Here is a 24,981-nt window from a genome sequence, read left to right as displayed (position 1 = left end):
AACTATAAAATTTTAGAGCTCGACTTAGAATGGCTGAACTAGAAAAGACCTCAGAACCCATCAGTTTCAACCTCTTCTTGAATAGGAATCTCCTCTACATTATTCTTCCAAAGTACTAATCTAAACTCAGACTTCCAAGGAGAGAAAACTCTCTACCTCTTGAGACATTTCATTCCACTTTTAGATAACTCTAATTATTAGTAAATTATTTTTCCTAGTTCTTCCCTCTAGGGTTAAGAACAAGAGAATTCATCTCCCACAAGACAGTCTTTCAAATACTTAAAAGAGAACTGTCATGCTCCCCAGTGTCTTCTCCAGGCACAAAAACCTCAGTTCTGTTAACCAATCCTCTCCTTTCTGTAAAATGCAAGTCACCTTGTTAATATTCTTAATATAGTACTGTGGATATAGTCTGATCTTATATGGAAGGGACCTTGGAACGTAGGATGCTGGAGCTGAAAGGGATTTCAGAACATGGGATGCTAGAGCTGGAAGGGACTTTGGAATATGGGATGATAGAGCTGGAAGGGACTTTGGAACATGGGGTGATAGAGCTGGAAGGACATTAGAGCATTGAATCTAGAATGTTTGATCTGGCTAAGCTCCAAATATTATTGAGTACCACCCCTCCATTTACACTTCAAGTCAGGCTGTTCAGGGGAGGTTTGGTAGGGGAAGTGGGGGTTGATCTCTATCTAGAGTATAGATAAAATTGAGGAGAACTGGTATTCTAAGCTTTAGGTTGGGAGGGCGTTCAAATGATGGCACTATGAGCAAGGGTGATGGAGTAAGATTAGGAAAATAAATGAGTAAAGCATCTGGTCTAGAGTATTATCCTGAGGTCTACAGATTCCTAAGGTGTCCATGAATAAATTTCAGGAAGTTGGTGAACTTATATGGGGAAAAAATGCATCCTTATTTTCACTAATTACTAACTCAAATTTAGCATTTTTTTCAGTTTTTAATTTTAAAAAACAAAACATGATTTTTGAGAAAGGGTTTATAGGCCTTATCAGAATTTCAATGGGGTCCAAGGCACAAGAAATATTAAGAGATTAGAATATGTGAAAGGGTATAGTGGGTGATAAGGCTGGAAAGGTAAATTGGCACCAGATTGTGGAAGATCTTGAGTGACAAGCTAAGTGATTTGGATTTGATGGTGTTGAGAAAGAGATCTGGAGGCCTTGAAATCAGTAGAACTTGGTTCTTCTAATCCCTGATTTGCCAATCACTGTGTGATGACCTTGGACAAGGCATTTCCTCTCTTTGGGCCTTAATTTCTCATTCATTGAATAAAGAGGTTGAATTTGATCATCAGTAAGAAGCTTTCCAGTTCTCCAGATCTGATTCCTGTGACATAATTATTCACAGCTGGTAGAAGGTTCTGATGGAAGATGGGAACCAAATAACATTTCTGTATTGCAGCATTATCACCTATTTATCCCTATTTTCCTTGTCCTCCCTGATCTTGAATACTTGTGAGTTGCTTCAATTCAGCTCCTCTCTCTCTGAGGTAGTTAATCATTTTTCAGTGCTATACTTCTGGGCTGTTGAGCTGTATCCAATTTTGGAGTCTGACACTTTGGAAGGCCTTGCTGTGTTCCTCTACACTGTGGAGGAAACAGTGGGATACCCTTAATCGTCAGAACTCAGAAATTGGAAACAGCTCCAACAGCCCAAGAGTAACCATGTGGCTGGATCGAAGGATGCAAGGAAATACTTAGAGAATAGGGCTTCATTTTGTTCTGTAAGGCATCAAAGATATTCTTTCCAACCTTGGATAACTGGAGAAGTGCTTGAAGGGATTTATTTCCTTTAGGCATTATTTTTTCTTTAATGAGAAACTTATATTCACACTCAAATATACAGGCTAAATTCTGTTAGTTGGTTATTTAATCAACTGTAGCTCGGCCGACTGGCACTTCTCAGCCTCTCTGGTACAATTGATAATTGTTCATAATAATGACCCTGAGGCGATTCAAGATTTTGAAATGCCTTCTCAATCATCAAAGAAAGATTCAATTACATTTGGTGTCATTTGGTGCCAAGTATATTTTATTACATCCCAATTCTTTGAAAATTGACCATCTGTGTATGGTATGGTGGCAAGCATAAGTCAGAAGACCTAGCTTCAAGTTTTTATCCTGCCACATATCAGCTGGATTATCTTTAAATAAATCACTTTAGGTCTCTGTTTTCTCATATGTAAAACTAGAGACATCATCTCTGCCAAATGCAGTGGGTTCTTAGGATGGTCAAATGAAATTATCTTAATATATGTCATGTATGTAGAGTGCTTTGCAAGCTTTGGTTTTTATTTCTTATTAGCAAAAACTGTAAATAAAAATTATTGCAATTAGTATGTTTATAGTTCCAGATTTAAAGGATTTAGAATTAGATCTCCAAGGTCATCCAACTCAGCTACTTCAATTTATATTCTTTTAAAATATTTAATAAATAATGATAAACAATTTACTGAGATAATTATGGCAATTGTAATTAATAACTGCCCTGCTAATTAACTATGACACTCCACTTCTGACGCATAAAAATGCATAGTTAAATGACTAGTTGAAATAAAATAGTGATGACTTTTGGTTCAAAAGCATTTTCAGGCTTATAGAGCACTAACTTCCTAACATTGTAACATAAGTGGAATAGAAGCATTATTTGAATTTGTGACATATAAAAATTTTGAGAAATTATTTCAGGCTAGTTAATCACTTTATTGATCATGCTAGCATATAATTTCTAATAGAGGTCAGCAACATTGTGGAAGGCAAAAGACCCCTCATGGAACCCATTCAATGCTTATATGCCCTTGAAGAGTATGACAATCGACTCTGATTGGTTAATAATTAATGAGAATGAATATTATAATGAGGGTGGATCTATTCTAATGAGGGGCTAGGTAATGTGACTTTGATTATGTCATTTACTTCCAAATCATACTCAGCCTTGGACAATCTAGACAAAGGATCTACAATACTGCCACCACCCCTCCCCAAACCTGCCTGAATGGAACACAATGGGCCAGGAATTCACCTTAGACTAAATTATTTACAAAGTTTTCTAGTTGGGTGGAGGAACAGCTCCACCTAGATAAAATAGTCTACCTGAGGTAAATTTTTGGGAAAAGTCAGGGATCTCCCTAATTATTTGTTATTTAATTATCACTTCTCTCAAATTGTAAAGATGTCATAGATAAATAGAGATGATTATGCTTAGACAGGAAGAGAGAGAGACAGACAGAGACAGAGAGAGATGGACAAACAGACACAGATATAGATGAGCTCCTGGAATTTGGAAAAAGTGCTGCTACTTTATCGGAAGCTAACAAGGAGAAATTTCCCTGATATAGGAATTTCTCTGTGTTTCTTTCCAAGTTTGGTAATAATCAGGAAAGTGACTAGAAAGATATTTGCATAAGCTTGCCCTGGGTATCCAGTGTCCTCTGGCAGTGCTTGGTACTGTCCTTAAGGACAGAGGGTCGGTGTTCCAGTAAAGCCTGGACCTGTAATGAGAAGGATTTTCAGTCATATTCCTATATACAATTCTCATATGATTCTTGTTTGGAAGCTCTACCCATCATATCAGAGAATCCAGCCAGAGTCTATTATTTTTGCTTTTTAGATTTGTGTCTTTTTTAAACTCTAAGCTGCTTAATGAACTCCCTCTGCATCCACAGCAGTGTATGAAAAGAGCTTTCCCTTTTATCATGAAAATCATTTGTATTTGTAATTGTCAGAGTTTTTGTCGTGACAGTATCCAATAGTTCTATAGATGAGAATGAACGTAGATAGAAGAGGGAGGTAGGGAAGGAGGGAAGGAAGAAAGGAAGGAAAATAAGATGGAAGGAAGGAAGGAAGGAAGGAAGGAAGGAAGGAAGGAAGGAAGGAAGGAAAATAAGATGGAAGGAAGGAAGGAAGGAAAATAAGATGGAAGGAAGGAAGGAATGAAGGAAGGAAGAAAGGAAGGAAGGAAGGAAAATAAGATGGAAGGAAGGAAGGAAGGAAGGAAGGAGGGAGGGAGGGAGGGAAGGAAGGAAGGAAGGAAGGAAGGAAGGAAGGAAGGAAGGAAGGAAGGAAGGAAGGAAGGAAAATAAGATGGAAGGAAGGAAGGAAGGAATGAAGGAAGGAAGAAAGGAAGGAAGGAAGGAAAATAAGATGGAAGGAAGGAAGGAGGGAGGGAGGGAGGGAGGAAGGAAGGGAGGAAGAAAGGAAGGAAGGAAGGAAGGAAAATAAGATGGAAGGAAGGAAGAAAGCAAGGAAGGAAGGAAGGAGGGAAGGAAGGAAGGAAAATAAGATGGAAGGAAGGAAGAAAGGAAGGAAGGAAGGGAGGAAGGAAGGAAGGAAGGAAGGAAGGAAGGAAGGAAGGAAGGAAGGAAGGAAGGAAGGAAAGAAGGAAGGAAGGAAGGAAAAAGTGTTATCATTGATGTGGATACACCAGTAAAGTTTTCAGCTTGTGATATATTTTTGCGCCATTTTTTTCTGGGTTAGAAAAAGCTCTTTACTCCCTGACTGGCATTTATTGTATTTTGGCTTTACAGTGTGACCTTGGGCAGATTCCATAAGCTCTCTGTGCTCCCATTTATTGGGAGCACCAACATATGGGAACAATCCCTTCCCTTGCTGTACTCTGAGCTCTGTGAATATGAGTAGGGTTTGGAGACCCTCTGGGAATGCATTTTTAAACTGAGACTTCAACACAGACTTTTCTGTTTGGATCAGGGCCACTTTCTGCTGTTTCTGGGGTGTATGAGCAGGAAGTTCAAAAGGTAGAAGAGAGGGTAAGAGAGGGAGATCAGGACTGAGAAAGAAAATAGAGATGTCTGAGCTAAAAGGGATCTTGGATCACAGTTTACAGTGGTAGAGCTGAAATGAACTTCAGAAGCTAGAACACAACACTAAAGATAGAAGGAGGCTTAGAGATAATCATACCCAATCGTTTCATTTCACACATGAGGCCAAGAGAACTCAAGTGGTTTTTCCTGCACAGGTCTGGTCCACACAAGCGGGCATAGCCAGGGTTTAAACTCAAGTTTTCTGATTACAAATCCAGTTCTTTTTAAGCAAAATATTGATAGAACATGATTTATATATGAAGCCATTATGGAGCTCTGACTTCAGGATCTCCACAAAATTCTGAAAGCATCTTTTTTAAAAAGCTATGAGGTCCTTCTGAATTTTCTTGATGGTTTTATTTTAAATTTGTCAAGTAATATTACTGGACAGATTATTGCTGTCAATCTTGAAATACCCATAGATAACTGGGAGTCACCCTGGGAAGAATAATAGCTAATAGGTCCATCCCAACTCACTTCCTTTCCTTCATTTCCCCCAACCAATCCCTGGAGGACTAAAGGCATTTGGAGGACACAAATCCATGTAGAACTTATGCAGCTGAATCCCTTTTTTCATGAGAAAAACACTTAATTCCCCTGCAAAATGAATATTTGATTACTCTTAATTTTTTTCCCTTGCAAATAAAACATTGAGAAGGAAGCAGCCTGTAACAGCAAGGACCTCGGCATACACAGGAGGGCCCACAGTACAGGTTTTTAGATCTGCTTTTCTAAAAAGAAAGCAACTTTTGAGGGGTAAACAATCTACTTCAGTCAAGCACATATATCATTCACTTAGTTTAGGGGGAAAAGTCAGCACCCTGGACTTCAGAGAAAATACAAACAGAAATTATAAGCAGAAATTACAAACAGAAAAACCCACAGACAGGGCTTCCAACTGTCTGACCATGACAATACTTACACCATTACCAGAGAGAGAACCAACAGCTGGGTTTTCAAAGCCAGTGCAGGGCAGAGGTCTTTAGAGACCACCTGGAGTCTCATTGGGCACATCCAACCTTCTTCAGAAAAATAAGCCCCAAAGCAAAAACTTACCTTGGAGTATATATACTCTTTTCAGGGCTGGAGGGCAGGACCCTTGACCCAGTGCCGCATCAGAAATTAACAGAAGGTATCTGAGACCTATTAATGAGTAGGAAAGATCTTTCACTCTTCCCCCACCCTCACCATTAACCTTACATTTACATTACAAAACCCATAATACTGGATAAAGTATTAGATCTGGAATCAGAAGTCCTTGGTTTGGGTCCTGGTTCCCCCTTACTAACTCTATAAACTTGGGTAAGTCACTTCAGATCTCTGCCCCAGTTTAGTCATTGGAAAAAATGGTTCTAATAATACTCACTCTTTCTGCTTCACAGTGCAGAGGGTGCATGACAGGATGATTGCAAAGGCCTTTGTAATAGTAAAGACTACTGTAAATAAGAGTTTTTCTTCTCATTGTTGTTACACATCAGTCTCTAAAACCTCATCCTTGTATCCAAATAACAAGGAGAGATAGACAGAGTGCTAAGTTCTAAGTCATGAAGGCTTGAGTTCAAATTCAGTTGAAGACATTTACTAATTTAGTGTCCCTGAGTAAGTCACTTCAGTTCCCTGGGCCTCAAGTTTCATCTGTAAAAGGGTGGGGGAGGGGACTCACTGGCCTCTAAAGACCCTTCCAGATCTCAGTTTATGACTCTGTGAACTTTTAACAGTGGGGTCTCAGAGTCAATGCAGGTATAGTCTTAGCTCTGTAAAGTTCTTCCATACTGGAAAGGCTTTGAGAATAGGCCAAATGATGAAGCATGTCTTTTATTTGAAGACCAGCCTAGCTAAGGGTAGGGAGGCTTAGCAGAAGAAGACTTGGCCACTGGGAAATGGATTTTATTTAGCAACAGCAACTCTTTGAACCATCTGCTAAACTGTGGAGAGATTTTAATCTGTTTAGTGGAGGGGGCACCCATACCTGATGAAATTGTAGATCACCTAAGTATTGAAGTAGGTATGTTAGCATTATTATCAACTTCATGGGACACATGGTAGAGTGATGAGGACACTGGGGCTAAGATCAAGAAACATTTGGGTTCCAATATTGCCTCTAATACTTACTAGCTGTGTGACATGGGCAAATAAGTGAAACTCTCTCAGCCTCAGTTTTACCTTCTGCGAAATGGTGCTGATGCCTGTAGTATTTACTTCATAATCTTATTTGAGGTTGAAATGAGTTTGCTTTGCAAACTTGATAAGCCTATGTAAATGTCAGCTATGGCTTTTTCTTATCATACCAGGTTTCATACAGCAGCATGATTTTACTCAGAAGTTAAATTTTTTCTTTTACTTTCTTCTCCTCTAAGCCTGACTGCCATCTTCACCTTCACCTTCGATGGGCAGACAATCCATATGTATCAGGCACTGTGCATACCAAGGACACAGCACCCGGTCTAATCATGGGAGCAGGTAAGTAACTGAAGGGTCCTTTCCGTCATCCCCCTTCTCCTCCATCACCTTTTTTTTTTCATCTCTCTCTCTCCGTTCCTCCTTTCCTCCCTCCCTCCCTTCTTTCCTCCCTTCTTCTTTCTCTCTCTCTTTCCTTCTCTCCTTCCAGCATGACTGGAATTCAGATCTTCTCATAGTATTTGTCACCAGGATAAGCTGAGAGGTTCCCAGTCAGGGACTGCCATTGCCAGTGGAGAAACCCGGAGGCAGGGTGTCAGCCAGCAAATGAAAAGACTTCAGCTTTAAGCTTGATTCACTGAGGTGCTTTTGGATGCCAGAATAGGATTAATATCTGTCCCTCAGTGGTCAGGAAATGAGATTCTCTACTGCAAGTTCAATAAAAAAAACAAGTCATGAAGATATCAGTAAGAAAGGAACAAGGCACAAAATATGCAAGAGGGGAATGAAATGGAGGGATAGCAGTTGCTCACATCTTTATGTCATTTCAAAGCTGCCCAATGCCAGCCTCACAATGACTCTAGGAAGCAGCTAATTTGAGTAGAATGATCTCTGCTTTACAAGCAAGAAGCTTAAGACCAGAAACTTAGTGAATTGACTGGACTTGGTGTCAAGAAAACTTGAATTCAGCTGCTAGTTCAGACACCACCTGTGTGACCCTGGGCAAGTCACTTAACCTCTGTTTGCCTCAGTTTTTTCCCTTGTAAAATGAGAATAATAAAAGTGTCTTCATCTCAGGGTTATTATGAGGATCAAATGAAATAATATATAGCAAATCTTAAAGTGCTATACAAAAAAAGCTGTGGTTATTTTTGTTATTAATAGTGATAATAATAACACCCAGTCATGCCACTCAGAAGTGTCAGATTTGGAATTTAAACCCAGATCTGCTGACATCAAGGCTAGCGCTCTCTCCACTGCCTAATAATGATGAAAAGAACAAGAACTACACAGAGCTTAGAATAAGATATATTTTCTATGTAATAGCTGAAGAAGTAAAATGGAAAGCTAAGAAAGTATAGTCTTAAATAATCACTGTATGACTTTGAGTAAGTCTGAACACCTCCCTGGGATTCACTTTCATTATCTATAGAATTAGAAGTTTGGCCTCTTTTCAGTCTCATATTCTATGTTTTGTCCTTTTCTCTGTTGAATCTCTACCCATCCCTTAAAGTCGGGGTAAGTGGCTCCTTCCTGGAGCACATAGAACACTTGGTTCTGCATCATTCTAATGCACTCCTCAGTAATATTGTGTATTATAGCTGTCTGTTTACGTATCAGATCCACCTCCTAGAATGTTACCTCCGTGAAGACAGACACTGTGTTATCTCAGTTTTGTTTCCTTTGGTGCCTAGCAACATTGCCCTCCACTTAGTAGGTACTTAAGAAACACTTGTTGAGTTGGGTTAATTTGCTTCTAAATTCCCTTCTAGCTCAATTTTTTTTATGATCCTGTGGTTGCTTATAATGCCTTGAGCTATTTCAGGAAACTGCCAATGCCAGACACCTCCTAAAAAATAATCCATAATTGCCATGGTGACTTCTCTCTATTGCCAGTTATTACAGAACATGAATATGCCCAAAGTACCTTTTGTTTAAGGGATAGGCATACCTGTACCTTTCCTATAAAAGTTCTGTACTCATCTCCCTAGTAGTGTACCTAAAATTTCCTTTCTTTTTCTATAGTCACACCCCAGATAGCCTTGCCTCCATAATGCTTGGGACAGTATCATTAATATAGTCCTCATATGTAGAAACCTAGAACTGGCAGTAACCTTAGAGATCATTTCAATCAGACCCATCAGAAATGATCTTTGCTTGTTTAGAGTTCAAAGAAGTACACACAGGTAGACATAGATGTTTAAATCTGGGAAGATTCTAAGAACATGAACTGTCAGAGCTTAGAATATTCAGTAGAATATCAGAGCTCAAAGGAGTCTTAGAAAATAGAACTTAGAGTATTATAGCCTAAAGGGGTCTCAGAATATAGAATGTTGTAGCTGGAAGGAACTTTACAAAATAGAGTATCAGAGATAGAAGTCTTTAAAAATAATGAATAGTAATCATAGCTAGCATTTATGTAATGCCTACTATGTGCCACACACTGCACTATGAAAGTACTTTTCAAATATTATATAATTTGATCCTCATAGCAACCCTGGGAAATAAGGGCTGTTATTATCCTCATTTTTACCATTGAGGAAACTGAGGCAAATGGAAGTTAAATGATATTCTGAGAGTCACAGAGGAACAGCTGATAGAGCACCAGGCATAGAATCAAGAAGCCCCAAGTTCAAATCTGGCCTCAGACACTTAGTAGCTGTGTGACCCTGGGCAAGTCACTTAATCCTGTTCGCCTCAGTTTCCTCATCTGTAAAATGAGCTGGAGAAGGAAACCACTCCAGTATTTTTGCCAAGAAAACTCCAAATGGGGTGCTAAAGAATCAAACATGACTTAAACAATCGAACCACTACCATAACAACACAGATAATAAGTGTCTAAGGCTAAATTTGAAATTAGGTCTTTCCTACTCTACACTCAACACTCTATCCACTGTACCAATTAGCTGCCCCATGGGACATGGGACATAGAACATCAGAATTGAAAGAGAATTGAGAATCATAGGATCACAGACTTTAAGTTAGGGAACTTCAAGGTCATCTGGTTCTTCTCCTCCTTAGTTTAGAAATGGAGAATCCCAGGAAGGAAAAGGAATTTTTTCCCAAAGTAACAGGTTCTCTGGTTTGCCGGCCAATGTCCTTCCTATTATACCACAGTACATCAAGCTCCTCTTTAAAAACAAAGGAGAATGAGTCATTGATTTGTCTCTTCTGGGGAATCATGACAGCTCAGGAACAAGGGGAATACTGATAGAAATGTGGGTGAATAAGAATTTTAAACCCTTAGCAGTCATTCTTAAAGAACCAGGGACCTCATGACCTATCCACATGCTTTTGTCTTCATATTTAAGAAAACAGTGCTTTGTAACCACTTGGAAATAGAAAAGAGGTCAGATAAAGTAAGGTCATGTAACCCTGATTGGCTGCACCACACATCACAACCTGAGACTGAGTCACCTCCGTGGCATAGGACACTTATATGTCTGTAGGTGACAATGCCCCTCACCCACCTAACTTACAGACAGAAAAGTTGCATGGATATAGAGAAAGCTTATGATTCTGATGCAGTTCAGAAATTGGAATCTGCTGAATTCTATCCGTGAAAATGCCCATCTTCACCTGGAATTCAAGGCTCTCTTTGATCTGAAGGCTTACTATGCCAGCTTGAGGAGACACTGTAATAGAGAGGAAAGAATGCCCACCATGTGTTCCATATAAAGAAGTACAAAACCTAGTTCCTATTCTCAAGGTAACAGCAGCATATGGTGACTTGGATTCAACCCTTGGGTCTGTTACTTTCTGTTGCTATAATCATGATGGAATCAATTATAATCTTTGAACCTCAGTTTCCTCATCCATAAAATGAGGGTAATAAGATTAGTACTATCCACATCACAGGAAATTGAGGCTTGGGAAAGTGATGGGGCTTGTCCAAAGTTATACCTCTGGGTCAGAATTCAAACCCAAGACTTCTGATTTCTAATACCAATGTATTTCCTACTGTGGAATGGGGCTATCTTGAAAAGTAAGCTATTAGGTCTTATATTGTATCTTCCACAATATCCTAGATACAGGAGGCATTCTATAATATCTGTTGGTAGTGGCAAATTACTGTTGTTTAAAAGATACTTCCTAGACTTGTAATTTCATGAGTATAGGGAACTGCTTGGTGAGGGAACTGTCTCTACCAAATAAAGATGACATCTTTTCTGTAACTTTTGTTCTTATGGCGTTGTGTAAAGACAGTGTGTGACAGGGAAGAATTTGCACCCAGGTCTCCTTAGCTTTTAGGTCAACTCTCAGTTTCCCCTGGAAACCATTTCATCCAACCCTTTCATTCTATAGATGAGGAAACTGAGCACAATGAGCTTAAGTGACTTGCCTATTGTACATATAGTTAAGTGAGCTTCTCCTCTCAGCCTCTTCAGACTCTGCTGGATCTGACAATTGATTTACATTAATTAGAAACCTTAGTCTTCTTGGGCAAAACTAGCTAATGAACCATCTGTTAAAAACTTATCATGTACTTGCCCTTTGGGGGTCCCTCTGATACATCCGTGAAAAGATCACAGGACCAGGAGTTCAAAGGCCTTGTTTATTAAAAAGTAGGTTCCAATGCTGGTTCAGTCACATACTACCTATGTGACTTGCCCTCCGTATCTTAAGTATCTAAGACTGGAAGGAACCTCAAAGTAGTCCAATCCACTCATTTTATAGGTGAAGAAACGGAGGCCCTGAGTAGTGGTGAGGGGGAGTAACGACTTAACCAGGGTGACACCAACAAGAATTACAAGAGGTAGAATTTGAATCCAGAGCCTCTACTACTTGCTAGCTGTGTGTGCCTGGAAAAGTCTTTTTTCCTCTCTGAGCCTCTGTTTCCTCATCTGTAAAATAAAGGGGTTAGTCTCTATGGCCTCTAAACACCTTTCAATCTCTAAGTCAATAACTCCATGAACCTGAGGCTTGAGCCAGTTGTCATCCCAGAGAATTGCTAAGGTCCTTATTAGCTTGTTCTACTTTTCTACATTTCATGCTTCTGTCATTTCTAGGTAACTGTAATCCTATTTCATCATATAATAAACTGATATTATGAGTGAGTTTGGGAAGGGAGAGAGAGTGAGATAAAGTCAAGCAAAGGAATCAGCAAAATAAGTCTTTTCCTGGGTCTGTAGAGTAGGAAGCGTTCTTTGAAATCACATATCCTATCTTTAGGACAGGTGGCAAGGGGAAAATGGAAGGGAAAAAAGGAGAGGGGAAGAAATTTACATGAGAACTTTGTTACATGTTTAAAAGGAGTAACAGTTTCTTGTGAAATCATCTTTTAAAAAAAATTATACGGTGTTATGGAAATGTTTGTTTTTATCCCATATATTAAATTTTTTTTAAAAAAGAAATCATATAGCCCAAACCCTTCCTTTTAGAAATGAGGAAACTGAGGCACAGAGACACAGGAAACCACTCAGTAAGTAATCAGAATACTTATGAAAACGCCTTACAATTCATCAGCTAGGTGACACATATATTAAGTACAACCACAAAGTGTATTAAATATGATCACGAAGCTCTGAATTTTCCCACTTCTTTATACAAAGTGCTACATTTTAGACAGAACTCACTTTGCCTAAGGACTAAAAGATCCTGAATTTTAAATAAGTTTTTGAATGGCGAGCTGATGTGGAATCTACAAATTATTCACCAAAATAACAAAGCAAGATGTGAATATTTCCATTACTTGAAATTTTGAAATTATGAAAAGACCGTTTCAGTCATCTTAGCGAGCAGTAATAATTGTTGAGACTCATCACATAACTTGTGGAGGAATAAAAATCTTGTTAATCATTTTTAACCAAAATCTTGTTTCTAAATAGTTCAGCTACCCTCCTCGGAGATAGGATTTTGCCTTCACATTTACTTCTGTTACATTTTAATCTTTGCAGAAAGCTTTATCCTTCTATGAACATAATCATGTGATATAGATCAAATGATGTGTAAATTTGTTTTGATTTCATAGCTCAACCTATGAAGGACTTTTCTCTGAAAATATTCAAAGGTAGGGGGCAGTTGTGTGTAGTGGGCAGAACTCTGGGTCTGAGTCTGGAGGCAGATTATAGTCCTGGCTCTGCCATGGACTCCTTGGCCTCCTTTAGGGCTTCCCAAAATCTAGCACCTCCATATACATTGATGTTCAATTGTAATAGTGTTGTTTAACTCTTCAAGACCCCATTTGGAGTTTTCTTGGCAAAGATACTGGAGTGGTTTGCCATTTCCTTCTCCAACTCATTTTGCAGATGAGGAAACTGAGGCAAACAGGGTGAAGTGACTTGCCCAGGGTCACACAGCTGCTAAGTGTCTGAGGCCAGATTTGAACTCATGAAGATGAGTCTTTCTGACTCCAGGCCTAGAACTCTATGTCTTGTGCCACCCAGTTGCCTGCATAGCTGTTAGAAAATGCACCTCTCAGTATTAGTTATCAAGGTAATTTTTATGGAGGGAGTCCAAAGGATGAACATTCCTGGCCAGATGTGGACTCTGCTCCTCTTCAGGAAGAGAGAGCACTGAGTACAGAAGCAAAAAGGCCTTTAAGCAGTTAGCTTGGCACGGTTCCTCCTTTCACATATCAGAATGGTCCAGCTTCTTCGGGATTACAAGCTTCCTTATACTCCCCTCCCATGTCTCCTCTTGATATGTGTAAGCATGTAACCCCCACCTCACCACACATCCTATGTTCAAAAATGGTAGCAATCTCCATCTTTAAGGTATGTCAGTTAATATTAACGAAGCTTATTAAGCATGCATAGTTGCATTTTGTCCTAGTTAGCCCTGACTGGTTTGAGCCGACTTGGCCTGTATCTTGATTTTTGAGGTAGAAGCAAACCCACTAACTTTAATTTGATTTGACTGCAGGGACCTGCAAGGATATGGTTTCTTTGTGTTAGAAACACCTACAGGTGTTGAACCCACAGTTGTGGAGACTTAACCCTTGTCTAACTCTTACATAGCCAACCTTATACCATGCTACTTCCCTTCAGAAACACTGCATTCCAGCTAAGCCAGACTACCAGTCAAGCACTAAATTCAATTTTCCATCTGCTGCTTCCCCCACACGTTTATCAAGCTCACCTCACATCTGGACCACTCTTCCTCTTCATTCTCATCTCTGCCTCTAAGAATCTCTGTCCTTTTCCAGAGTACAGCTCAGGTATCCCCTGCTTGAAGAATTCCCAAATTTTCTCTCATTAATATTGGATCAATCCTCAATTTTCCTAGTATTATACTTATTTATGTCTGCTTAAACCTAGCAGTTTAATATTAGTTTCTTAAGGACAGAAATTTTCTTATTTTTTTCTTTGCAGTTCTATCTTTTTTTTGTTCTCCTTTCAGTAGATACAATGGACCAAAGAGCAAATTCTCTTTCAAAAATGACACGATCTTATTGTGAAACTGAACGCTAGGACCTCACATATTGCCTTGCACACTTTGGATAAGAGCTATGATTTTCCTACCATAGGAATTTTCCAGTGATATCCTTTCTTTCAGTCAGTTGGCACTATCTATATAGTCTTTGAGAGTTGCCTGGGGTACTAAGAAATTAACGGACTTGTCCAAGATCACTGCCGGCTTGTATCAAAAACAGGTCTTAAACCCAGGTGTTACTGATTCCAAAGTACTCCATACTGTTTTGCATATAGTAAGTGCTTAATAAATGCATGTTGACTTGAAATTCTGAACTAGCTTATGACTTCCCATGTATAATCTACATTAAATTGCTTACCTTTTCAAGGAGGGGGGAAGAGAGGGAGGGAGAAAATTTGGAACTCAAAATTTAAAAAAAATGTTAAAAATTTTTATTTACATGTAATTGGAAAAAAAATAAAAATAAAATCATAGAAAAAATAAAGGAAGAGGCAGCATGGATAAAAAAAGAACTTGCTCAAGACCTTTGGGGAAGTAAACTATTAATCATTCTGGGTCTGGTTTCTTTTGTGTAAAATGAGGGGTTTGGACAAGAGGATAATAAGAGTTTACATTTATAGAATTCTTTCTAATTCATGTAAATAACCTCTGAGGTAGGTAAAGGATTTTTATCACCTCCATATTGCAGATGAAAAAACTGAGGCTGGCCAAAGTTAAGTTACTGCTCAAGATCACTCAGAAATAGTCAGTGAAGTGACAGAAAAAAGGATGTGAAACCAAATATTCTGACTCCAGGTCCACAGCTCTTGCCACACTACTCTGGTTCCATTGGTGTTTAGCCTCCAGGCTCTCCCAGTTTGGGTCCCAGCTCCCACACTGCTTCTCAGTGTGAATCCCTGCTTGGAGATGATTTTCATTCAGTGCCTGGCCTCCTTCTGGCCTGGTAAATCAAACACAGAGAGCCCAGCGCCCACTTGCACACATCTAGGTTGTTAATTAAGACTACCTTGAATGCTCTGGTTGCATGCGAAATGGTTCAATTGGCACTTAACATTCCGAGGGTCAGCCTGTACTGGTTTTGTATTTCAACGTCTGCTCCTCTGCAGTGTGGGGAGATTGTTATGATTAGTGTGGTGTAAGATGCAGGGATGCTGGCTCCAGGGATTGCAGAGAAAGCTTTTCCTCAGTTTAGGGCATGTGGTTTTTGTCCCTTGAGCTTGCTCTATTTAACCTGGCTTATTCAATTATGGGGTTGCTACAGTCCACCTTCCCCCACAGGACTGAGTCCTCTAAGGATAAGTATAGAGATACCTCCTCCATTTTTAAAATAATCTCTTTAAAGTTCTCCACTGTCTTCCCTCCCCATTTGGCAAGACAAGGGCAAGATGTAGGTTGCAAAAATGAGACTGAGCCCATTCCAGCCCAGAAGGCCAACAGATTTGGCAGGATTGGGAAGGGAATTGGGAATGAGCTCCAGAGGCATGGGGGGAGGGGGGAAGGGAGGAATCCTATCTTGAGCCTCCAGTGCAGGAATTTATTCCTATCACCTGGTTTTCATTTGTAACCAAAAATATACTGTGGTCAGTCTGTTTGAAATCAGCCAAAATGTCCTTCCCAGTGAGACAAGGATTGGGGATATACGGTGAAAATATGAGCGACTTTCTCCCAAAATGCCTTTTTCATATCAGAAGAACGGATATATGTAATGAAGAACCCTGAGATTTCTTACTCCTCCCTCTTCCTTATGTAGATTTATGGACTCTGAATCCTTAATATGTTGGTCTAATTTCACACAAGTTTATAACAATAATGATATAATAATGAGACTAACAACCAGTATTTGGCACTGTAAAATTGACAAAGTGCTTACAAATATTACCTCATTTTTACCCTCACAACAACCAATGGGAGGCAGATACCTTTACTAATATTCTGTTTTACAGAGGAGGAAACTTGGACCGACAGATGCTGAGTAGTGACTTGTCTGGAGTCACATGCCTGGGACCAATTCGTCTGAGCCTAGATTTGAACTTAAATTTGAACTTTGATAAAATTGAAATTCTTTGAGGACAAGGCTTGTTTCCATTTTTTACCTTTTAACCTCTATTTAATCTCTAGCACCCTAGCCCAGGACCTTTCCCATAGTAGGTGCTTCATAAATATTGAATTGAATTCAATTGTTTAATTTCACAGACCTGTGCCTCCGAGACTGTTCTTCTCAGTACTACAAACTACAACCCCACTTTGCCTTGCTACATATCCTGCATAGTCCTTAGCGCCTTTCCATAGATCCTCCATTGCCAATTCCTTGCGTGGTTTATCATATAGTGAGGTTTTGATTTCAATAGTATGGTTATTGAAGACATCACTATAAATATTATGACAAATCTTTCTTTTTCATTTCACATCTAGTTGTTCTTATTCCACTTCTATCTGCAAATGCTTTTGGGTTAACCTCTGCTCAGCCAATTGTCTCACCAGGTTGTCCCCCAAATCACTTTTCCCTCCTTTCCTTTTGCTCTTAATTCAGGTGCGGCTGCTCTTAATCTCGAGGCTTTCTTCTAATTTAATATTGTTTTGATCTTTGCTGTAACCAATTTGTGACCTAACTTCATGAAGATTCTTAAATCCCTGTTACCTCAATAACTTCTGAATTCTATGCATTCAAATATACTTCTTTTTCCCCAAGAAATTCATTCTGGCTTTAAATACGGCAGTTATGGCAGATGTGCAGGCTGGAAACTTCTGGGTTATTTATCTTTAACTTTTTGCATTTGTTGATCCCAAATTATTTTGGGATACTGCCTTCTAGCAGCATTATTTGTCCTCTTATACGTGTTTCCTCCTTCCAAACTCCCCCTTCTCTACTGAGGAAGAAGGGAAAGGAATAAACATTTGTATAGCACTTACTATGTACTAAGCCCTGTTCTAAGCACTTTACAGATAGAATCTCATTTGATCCTCACAACAACCCTGGGAGGCAGGTGCTGTTATGACCTTCTCTTTTACAGTTGAGGAAATTGTGACCAAGAGAGGATGAATGACTTGCACAGCTTGTAAGTGTCTGAAGCTGGGTTTGAACTCAGGTTTTCCTGACTCCAAACCCAGAGTTCTCACAACAGCACCACCCAGATGTCTCCCATTTCCTACCAGCTGCATTCCTTTTGGAATTCTTTTGCCTTCTCCCTCATGCCTCTATGGTGGAGTTATCTCCAATTGTCCAGATCGCTATCTGGCCACTGAAACCATTTGGTTCTGGAGAGAAAGTGAGACTGGTGATCTTGCCTAGTCCTGCAGCACTTAAATCCAATTCACTTGCAAGTCATGACATCATCTTCCTGATACTATGGTCCTCTTCAAGAATGAATGAAGGACAAACAACATGCCTTTATGGGTACCTTCTCCCTCCTCCCACCCCACCCCTATCTTTTGTAGCTTCGTTTTCTATATTGTCTTCCCCTATTCAATTGTAAGTTCCCTGAGGGCAGGGGCTGCATTTTTTTTTTAATTTGTATCCCCAGCGCTTAGAACAGTGCCTGGCACATACTATGCATTGAATAAATATTTATTGACTAGTCAACTGATTATTGCCCTCCCTAAAACCCATCTTTGCACTGAGACCACCAAATATTAAGATGTATTCCTTACAGCTTCTAGGCTGTTGGTATGCAAATTCTTCATTGACTTTCTCTACAGAGAAATCAGCTTCTCTTTCTTCCTCTCTAAAGAACCATCCCTCAGTTTATCTGGAATTATTCTTTGGTTTCTGGTTTTACCTAGAGTGAGAATAGTAATATGGATGGAGTTCAGTAACTCCAATAAGTTATCGACTTGTTGGTCATCAAACAAGGCTGGCGTGGTCTTCGTTGGCAACAAAGGATGGACCCAACAAAACCATTCAGAGTACTAAGAGTAAAATTAACGTGTTGATAGTTTGGGGGCAGTGAGATTCCTAAAACTTGTTCCTCCTCTCCTATCACTCTGTCAGAGCAATTTTTTCTCTTGCTTTCAGGGGTCTGCACAATCTGAATCCTTACCATATTGATTTAATTCCTTTTAAAGGTATAACATGTATAATAATAATTATTCTTATACGTAATAGACAATAATAGAGAAACTGCATGATACAGGGCTACTTTCAGGAAAATTGCTTAACTTTTCAGTGCCCCGGGGCAATTCTAGAAAACTAGAAGTTGAGGGAAAAAGGTGTTGATTTTGCATTGCCAGAGAAAATTCCTAACCGGCAGCTCCATACACAGATGAAATTACAGGTCTGGTCAAAATACTAACAGTAATCATGACTCTTTATATCCTGCTTTATGATTACAAATCACTTTACATATGTTATCTGATCTGAGCTTTATAACAGCCTTACCTATGAAATAATGGATAGGAACCAGATTTATGGGATTTCATAATTATAGGGAACTCCCACATGAGAAAAGTCCCTCTACCAATTCAGGTTGGCTCCTTCTCCGATGTTTGGAGTCTTAGAGCATTGCATAGAACAGGGAGAGTGCCTTGTCAAGAGTCATGAGGCCATTGTGTGGCCGAAGTGTGTCTTGAACTAGGTCTGTCTAGTTATGTAACCAATACTGTAGAATAGCAATCATTATCCCCATTTTACAGAGAAGAAAACTATGGCTCATAGGAATAAAGTGATGTGTCCAAGATTACACAGATAATAAATGGAAGAACCAGATAGTGAAGGCAGGTGCCTGATTTCTGCTAATGCTGAATTACTGGATTAGAAAGACTGTGTTCTTTTCTTCCACCCACACGCCCTCTCATAGCTAGTCAACACACTGGTGCCTGATTCCCTCTTGATGAGTCTCCATGAAGAAGAGTCATGTAGTCATATTAACTCTTCTACTTCTATTACTTTACTGGAGGTAGGTAGGGAGGAGTAGAGGTAGATTTCACCTTTCTTTGCATTCCAGTAGAAAAAAGCGGATGCCTCCTGGGTATAATCCTAGACCCTTTTCTTTCTTCTCTGCTGTTTAGGTTACAGCTTTTTTGCTCTACCTTGGGGAATCATTTTCTTTCTATCACACCTGCCATCCTTCTTTTCTTCCCACCTCAGTGAACCCCAACCCTCATGACCATGTAAAATGCCAACCCCCCAGACCATTGCTGTCTCTTCCTCATCAGTGACAGGAACTCACTATCTCCCTGGGCAGCCTCAGCCAGTTCTTAGACAGCTCTCAGGATTAGAAAGTCCCTCTCTATATTGAGCTGAAATTGCATTCTCTGACTTCCAGCAAGGGTCCTCCTCTTTCCTCTGAGGTCAGACTGAAAAAGAAAAATCAAATCCCTCTTCTCCATTACAATCCTTCAGATATTTGAAGATAGTTATCAGGCCCCCTTCCAAGGCAATCCTTGTACAACAGAATTTTCTAACCTTTTGCCATTCAGCTTACTTTTTTCCACACTAGGGTTTCCTAACTTGGGGTCCCCAGAGTCTCAAAAGGGTCCATGGATAGATTTCAGAGACCCCATGGAATCTTAGGGGAAAAATACATCTTTATTTTCACTGATGTTTGGTTTTCCTTGTAATTCTAGGTAGTTTATTTTATGCATTTTAAAATATTATTTTAAAAAGGGATTCAAAAGCTTCTCTCAACTGCCAGAGAAGAAAGGTTAGGAATTCCTGCTGTAGACACAATTCATTTTGTCAGTTTTCCTCATGTTCTTACCTATCTGTCAATTAATTGCTGAGAATTTATGGAAGAAACATTCAAAGTGTTATTTCCTTCTTCCTTTAATATTCTATTAGGACTTTAAAAGGGCAGGAAGAAGCTGAAAGACTGAAAACCTCATGAGCTAAAAAAATCCAGGCACCATGACAGGGAATCAGGGAGCAATTTTTGAGCCCAATTGAATTAAATCATACCATGTAGGTCCTCATCTCCTCCGCCAGTTCTTAAGGTAGACTCAGGGCATAGAGGGTAGATTGTGTTGTTTCTTAAGCCATTGAACTAAAGATCAGGTTTGAATTGCAATTTTACAGCACTATTTACTAGCTGTGTGACTCTGGGCTAGTCTCCCTATGATACAATATATTACAATATGATAGTTCTGCTTTTTGTTTATATCTTTGCATCCCTAGAGTTTATCATGCTGCTTGACATATGGTAGGTGTTTAATCTTTCATTGAATGCAATACAGTATAAACCAACAAGTGTGTGTTAAATTCCTGCTATAGATGGAGTCCTTGACAAAGTTTAGACAAGATGGCACCCTTTCCCCAATGATTCCATTGAGCCATAAGACACAGAGAAAAATGTATATAATATGGATTGTGATAGGATGCACGTTTTCAATAAATAACACAAATAAATACATTAGAGAATCATAAATCACCTCTTTTATAATTTTACAGATTATAAAACCAAAAACTATGGGAGCTCTAAGGGAAAAGGTTGTTACTAATACATCCACATAAATAAATGTATACATTATATCGTCATTTATGTGGCTATATTAGTAACAATATATTCACATAAATAACCATATAATGTATACATTTAAAACAGAATATATGCTTCCAGATAAAATTGGCAGGTTCTTTAGATTAGAGCAGAGAGCATAAAATGCTTGAGTTAATATAAACCATAAGGATTGTATTTTCCTACAAATACATCTTACAGATAAGGAGACAAGGGCCATCAAGACAAAATTACTTACCTACCCTCACCCACCTGGTGGCAAACCAGGACAAAAAATAATTTGTATATCCTGACTTCTAATCCAGTGTTTCATAAACTTGATGTCTGGTACTCCAAGCTATTGGGTGGGGGCTGGGGGACATGAAGAGGAGTTAGAGTCAGACTCAGGTAACAGGGATACATTCTAAATCACTATACATACTGGTTCGGTTGTTGTCCTTCATCTTCAAAGAAGACCAAAATGACATCACCATGATAAAGTGAAATTTCAGTGTGTCCAACTGTGGTTGATCAGACCAATATGAGCTTGGAATGCTCTACCACAGGTTGGGCACAGATAGTCTGTGTGAATATTTGGGATGGATATCCCAAATTTGCACATCCTGAGTTTACTTTGCGCTGTCTCAATTCTGCTTTTCTCAAAGAGCACAGCACCCTTTCTGATGTGGGCACGCCATGCTGAGCGATCCTGTGCCAGTGTCTCTCATGTTGCACAGTCAAATCCAAAGTTCTTGAGAGGGACCTTGAGAGTATCCTTGTATCATTTCTTCTGGCCACCATGTGATTGCCTGCCCCATATGAGTTCTCCATAAAATAGTCTTTTTGACAAGCGTACATTTTGCATTCAAACAACGTGACCAGCCCATCGGAGCTGCGCTCTCTGAAGCATAGTTTGAATACTTGGCAGTTCAGCTTGAGCAAAGACTTCAGTGCCTGGTACCTTATCCTGCCAGATGATCTTCAGAATCTTCCTAAGACAGTACAAATGGAAGCAATTCAGTTTCCTGGCATGGTGCTGTCCATGTTTCACAAGCATATAACAGTGAGGTCAGCACAATGGCTCTGAAGACCTTCAGTTTGGTACTCAGTCTAATACCTCTTCTCTCCCAAATTTTTCTTTGGAGCCTCCCAAACATTCTAGTGGTATGACAAGTGAGTGATATATTATGTGTTGTATTAAACCTATGGTATAGTCTCACTTTCCTGTAAAATTTTAGGGCATTTATTTTTCCCCCAAAGGTGATCAATCAGTATCTCCACTAAAATTCTCCATCAGTGCTTTCATTTTGTTGTGGAAATGCTTCTGTGTTATCTGCCAGTGGACGCAACCTGTAAAGTCTTTAAATATGGACTTTGGAAGGACTGTATATATGTCTTCCAAGGACCAGTCAGTCTAGTTAAATGTGAAGGGACTCTTTACCAGACAGTTGGCTGAGGCATTGTGAATTTATCATCTATCTATCTATCTGTCTATCTGTCTGTCTGTCTGTCTATCTGTCTTGCCATAGCAACTCATGAAGATTGTGTTCTAAGGAATGAAGCATCTGAGAATGTTGAAGTAAAGGAAACACCTATACTAATAAAATCATAGATATGTCAAAATATTTAAGCAGTGTATACATTAACCTATAAAGTGTTAATTTCCTATGAGAGAACATTTTGACTTGAAGTAAATGTAATAACTAATCAAGAATTTTGTCCCTTTAAGTGGCAATTTCAGAAATAATGCTGCTAAATTTCTGAGTGATCTTCAGTCGGTCACCACCCCTTTCTAAGCATGTAAGATAACGTGATCAGACTTCATTTCTAAATTCCTTCTAACTCAGACATTCTACAATTGTATAAATTCTACCTTTCTTTCTCTGTTTCCATATGAAGTGATTGCCAGCTTGACAGTTTTGCTATTGGAAGCAAAGAAGATAGATGATGTCTCTTAAAAGACAGATATCTAGGCAATTGAAATTGCAAACTGCAAGTTTCCTCAGGAAATTGCACTTACATGGCAGTATTCCATGGATCAGATTTGCTCTGATATGTTTTTACTCTGAGATGCTCTGTATGATGTGAAGTTGGATAATAGGATTCAGTAGTAGCTTGTATATATTGCATTCCCAGTTTTGTAAAGTGATGGTGTTGACACTTCTGTGGCCAGTAGAATCATGGGACCATCAAACCTCTGAACCACATAACCTGGATTGGAAGGAACCAGCAGATCCATCTAATCTAACCCATGGAAGTACAAGAACCCCCACTCAACAGTGTTAAAAAGTGGTCTTCCAGCTGTTGTTTAAATACATTGACAGCTGAGGAACCCCATATGTCTCATGGTGGTCCTTTCCATTTAGGGAATTATTAACTTATTCTTTTTTTGCAATGGACTTAAATCTATTTTGGCAAATCCTACCTATTACTCTAAGCTCTTCCTTCTAGGGCCAAGAAGTCTATTTGCTCATTTGCATGATAATCCTCTAACAAAGAGCTATTAATCCTCACCCAATAGGGGTGACTCCCTGAGAGGAGGAGGGAGAGTAGGAGGAAATTTAAACACAAAAGGTATTGATTAAAGTATGTATTTTTTTTAAATCTTCTTTCCCCCTCCCCCACAAGTCTTATCTTATCGAGGCTCAGCATTCCCAGTTTTGTCAATCATACCCTCTCACCTCCTCCATTTTCTACTCCATTGAGAAAGCTTTTTCTTGCGTCCTTTATGAGAGATAATTTGCCCCATTACATTTCTCCCTTTCTCCTCACAATATATTCCTCTCTCACCCCTTAATTTTATTTTTTAGATATGATCCCTTCCTATTCAACTCACCCTGTGCTCTCTGTCTATATATATATATATATATACACATATGTGTATGTATATATACACATATATATAAATATATGTGTGTGTGTGTGTGTGTGTGTGTGTGTGTGTGTGTGTAATCCCTCCAGCTACCCAAATACTGAGGAAAGTTTCAAGAGCTACAAATATTATCTTTCCATGTAGGAATGTAAGCAGTTCAACTTTAGTAAGTTCATTAGGATTACTCTTTCCTGTTTACCTTTTCATGCTTCTCTTGATTCTTGTGTTTGAAAGACAAATTTTCTATTCAGCTCTGGTCTTTTCATCAAGAATGCTTGAGAGTCCTCTATTTCATTGAATGACCATTTTTACCCTGAAGTATTATACTCAATTTTGCTGGGTAGATGATTCTTAGTTTTAATCCTAGTTCCTTTGACTTCTGTAATATCATATTCCAAGCTCTTCAATCCCTTAATGTAGAAGCTGCTAGATCCTGGGTTATCCTGATTGTGTTTCCACAATACTCAAATTGTTTCTTTCTAGCTGCTTGCAATATTTTCTCTTTGACCTGGGAACTCTGGAATTTGCCTGCAATATTCCTGAGAGTTTCTCTCTTTGGATCTCTTTCAGGAGGTGATTGGTGGATTCTTTCAATATTTATTTTACCCTATGGTTCTAGAATATCAGGGCAATTTTTCTTGATAATTTCATGAAAGATGATATCTAGGGTCTTTTTTGATCATGGCTTTCAGGTAGTCCCATAATTTTTAAATTGTCTCTCCTGGATCTATTTTCCAGGTCAGTTGTTTTTCCAATGAGATATTTCACATTATCTTCCATTTTTTCATTCTTTTGGTTTTGTTTTGTAATTTCTTGGTTTCTCATAAAGTCATTAGCTTCCATCTGTTCCATTCTAATTTTGAAAGAACTATTTTCTTCAGTGGACTTTTGAACCTCCTTTTCCACTGGGCTAATTCTGTTTTTTAAAGCATTCTTGTCCTCATTGGCTTTTTGGGCCCCTTGTGCCATTTGAGTTAGCCTATTTTTAAAGGTGTTATTTTCCTTAGCACTTTTTTTGGTCTCCTTTAGCAAGCTGTTGACTCGCTTTTCATGATTTTCTTGCATTGCTCTCATTTCTCTTCCCAATTTTTCCTCCACCTCTCTTACTTGATTTTCAAGATCCTTTTTGAGCTCTTCCATGACCTGAGACCACTGCACATCCACTTTGGATGTTTGGGATGCAGAGGCCCTTACCCCTAGGTCTTCCTCTGGTGGCATGCATCATTCCTCGTCATATGAAAGGATGGAAGAAAATACCTGCTCACCGAGACAGTAACCTTCTGTTTTCTTATTCTTTTTCTCTTTTATGGGCATTTTCCCAGCCAGTTACTTGACTTTTAAGTCCT

At 39.1% G+C, this 24,981-nt stretch overlaps 1 protein-coding gene across 4 annotated transcripts in view; it reads left to right on the top strand.

The window, feature by feature from the left end:
• SORCS2 (sortilin related VPS10 domain containing receptor 2) overlaps positions 1–24,981 on the top strand; it is a 1,292,493-nt gene that overhangs the window by 1,138,040 nt on the left and 129,472 nt on the right. For all 4 annotated transcript variants that reach the window (XM_072620161.1, XM_072620158.1, XM_072620159.1 and 1 more), the window contains exon 11: positions 7,201–7,303. In XM_072620161.1, coding sequence (XP_072476262.1) covers positions 7,201–7,303 — 103 coding nt within the window. The remainder of the gene's footprint in view (positions 1–7,200; positions 7,304–24,981) is intronic.

The sequence above is a fragment of the Notamacropus eugenii genome, chromosome 6 (assembly GCF_028372415.1).
Source record: "Notamacropus eugenii isolate mMacEug1 chromosome 6, mMacEug1.pri_v2, whole genome shotgun sequence".
NCBI classification, from domain to species: Eukaryota; Metazoa; Chordata; class Mammalia; order Diprotodontia; family Macropodidae; genus Notamacropus; species Notamacropus eugenii.
The sequence above is the reverse complement of the archived record's forward strand: the minus strand, read 5'-3'. Positions and strand labels throughout refer to the sequence as shown.